Raw genomic sequence first — 2,363 nt, 5'->3', positions numbered from 1 at the left:
AAAGTAGGTCAAAGATGAATCTCTTCACTGCAATCTGCAACAAGCAGAAAACACGAGAGAAACTGCATAACAAATCAGGTGGCCCGACATAGTAAAATCATACTCCATATTTTTGTTGTTAATCTTGTTGATCATGCAATCCATCTTAATTTCTGACTTGTATTTCTAATATATCCGCTGGAGGACCAGCCAACTTGGACCTAAAGGACAGCACATGTATGATCTGAATGTCCACGTCCACGTACTGCGACGTCGCAACTTCCTAAGGACCAAAACATTAAAGGGCACACTCCATGCAATAGCGGGAGAGTAGGTGGCAAGCGCCGAATCCAATTTAATCCGGTTGGAACGACACCCGTTTAGTGATGATAGCGGCATGTCATCCTTTCTCACACGAAAGCTACGACCGATCTGCAGACGTAACCTGCACCGAACGGTCGATGCACACGGCTTCTTCGGCCAACTCCAGCTCCATCTAGGCAACTATCGGCTATCATAGGTATCTAATTAACCTGAGTTCCAATTACTTGTGCATTTCTCCAGCCTCAAACAGTATAACGATATGCTAGCTATAGCTAGTATAAGAAATAAGGTCAAGCACACAATCCATGGATTTTGGATCCAACACGTGCACTAGCCGTGAGGCCAGGCTAAGAGATGGCCATGATCTTGAGCTGGATGGATGAACCGATCGAGGCATTGATGGCGGGGGGTGGCTAACTACCGGAACCCGTGGCTAGGTCACACGGTCCATGCATGCACACCGGCAAATCAACGGTAGGTGATGCGCGCTTGTGTATTTATACCTGCAGGCTCGGTGTCCAAAGGCACCCACTGCACTCAAGTACTACAGCCACTGCCACAATCCTCTTTGTCTGTCTTTCTTTCAGGAGTTCTTCGGAAGATGGGCTCCAAGATGCTTCTGGTCACCGTTCTCTTGGTGGGCATAGCCTCTCAGAGCTATGCCACCAGGAGCCTTGAGGGGAACCACTTGGCTGAGCAGAAGTGTATGTATTAGTCCCAGATCTCACAGTCCCGTGTTTGCCTTGTTGTATATATGGTGCTACTACGTACTTTTGCTGATCACGAGGCACGCTGTGTATCTGTGGATCTCAACAGACGGCGGCGGCGGCTACGGAGGTGGCGGTGGGGGCTCGGGAGGTGGTGGCGGCTATGGAGGAGGTGGCAGCGGCGGCGGGGGTGGCTATGGAGGAGGCGGCGGCGGCGGTGGCTACGGAGGAGGAGGCGGCGGTTACACACCGACGCCAACACCGTCGACCCCCAGCCACAGCGGATCCTGCGAGTAAGGCAAACGTACCGCTAGATAATAATCTGCTAAATACTGTATCAATCAAAGGATCGCAGATTCAAAGCTCAAAAACCCACTGTTGTAAGTGTAACTGTGCATCTGCATGTGTACGTGTGCGCAGCTACTGGAAGGGCCACCCGGAGAAGATCATCGACTGCATCGGCAGCCTGGGCAGCATCCTGGGCTCCCTCGGCGAGGTGTGCCACGCCTTCTTCGGCAGCAAGATCCACACCCTGCAGGACGCGCTGTGCAACACCCGGACCGACTGCTACGGCGACCTGCTGCGCGAGGGCGCCGCCGCCTACATCAACGCCATCGCCGCCAAGAAGGAGAAGTTCGCCTACACCGCCTACCAGGTCAAGGAGTGCGTCGCCGTCGGGCTCACCTCCGAGTTCGCCGCCGCCGCGCAGGCCGCCATGTTGAAGAAGGCCAACTACGCCTGCCACTACTAGGCTAGGCTGCCGCCCCAGCTGCTAGTCGTCTCGTCGGTGGCTAAATAAGTCCATATATGCATGCACGTGTCGTGCATGTGTTTTCATTTCATGCAGTTCCCGGATGCGCGCGCGCGTGTCCTCCGCTAAGCTTTATGTGTTTGTTTGCCGTTTGATGATGCATGCCATGCCGTCTCGTCTACGTAGTGATGCTTTGCTTGCTTTTTGTCGTTGGTGATGTAAAAATAATTTGATTATTAGTGAAAGAAAGATATAGCATGCATGATCGTTACCATTGTTCAGTTATTATAAGCAAGAGACACGATCGAGAAGATCTTATTGACTAGGAGGTGTCTAAAACCCTCTCTTTCCTGAATCTGATTACCGTGCATCTCAAGCTCACTTGATCGAGTTGGTTGGCGCCATCGTCGTGTCATTGCACGTCAACCTAGATCGATATTCCACCTTTCCCGGCACCTTTTAGTTAACACATTTTTTTTGCTGGGATTAGTTAATACTCCCTCCGTTCCAAAATAAACTCAAGTACTAAAGTTAAGATATTTTGTTGGAATTTTGCTAGTAGGCATTTGGCCCAAAGCCCAATTAAAATTCTGAAATTCTCT

General features: G+C 51.0%; 1 protein-coding gene across 1 annotated transcript; it reads left to right on the top strand.

Moving 5' to 3' along the window:
* The first annotated feature begins 822 nt into the window (after positions 1 to 822).
* Positions 823 to 2,023, top strand: LOC125525401 (protodermal factor 1-like). The gene is made up of 3 exons (XM_048690401.1): positions 823 to 1,007; positions 1,120 to 1,303; positions 1,431 to 2,023. Exons 1-3 carry the CDS (start codon positions 905 to 907, stop codon positions 1,759 to 1,761), a joined length of 618 nt encoding a protein of 205 aa, XP_048546358.1. The 5' UTR covers positions 823 to 904; the 3' UTR covers positions 1,762 to 2,023.
* Positions 2,024 to 2,363: the final 340 nt, after the last annotated feature.

This window comes from Triticum urartu, chromosome 7 (assembly GCF_003073215.2).
Source record: "Triticum urartu cultivar G1812 chromosome 7, Tu2.1, whole genome shotgun sequence".
Taxonomy (NCBI): domain Eukaryota; kingdom Viridiplantae; phylum Streptophyta; class Magnoliopsida; order Poales; family Poaceae; genus Triticum; species Triticum urartu.
The sequence above is the reverse complement of the archived record's forward strand: the minus strand, read 5'-3'. Positions and strand labels throughout refer to the sequence as shown.

Bases quoted from the DNA above. Each gene is read 5' to 3' on its own strand.
- LOC125525401 (XM_048690401.1), top strand. From the start codon at position 905: ATGGGCTCCAAGATGCTTCTGGTCACCGTTCTCTTGGTGGGCATAGCC. The intron at 1,008-1,119 runs GTATGTATTAGT...GGATCTCAACAG, and splicing joins CCACTTGGCTGAGCAGAAGT to ACGGCGGCGGCGGCTACGGA. The intron at 1,304-1,430 runs GTAAGGCAAACG...ACGTGTGCGCAG, and splicing joins AGCCACAGCGGATCCTGCGA to CTACTGGAAGGGCCACCCGG.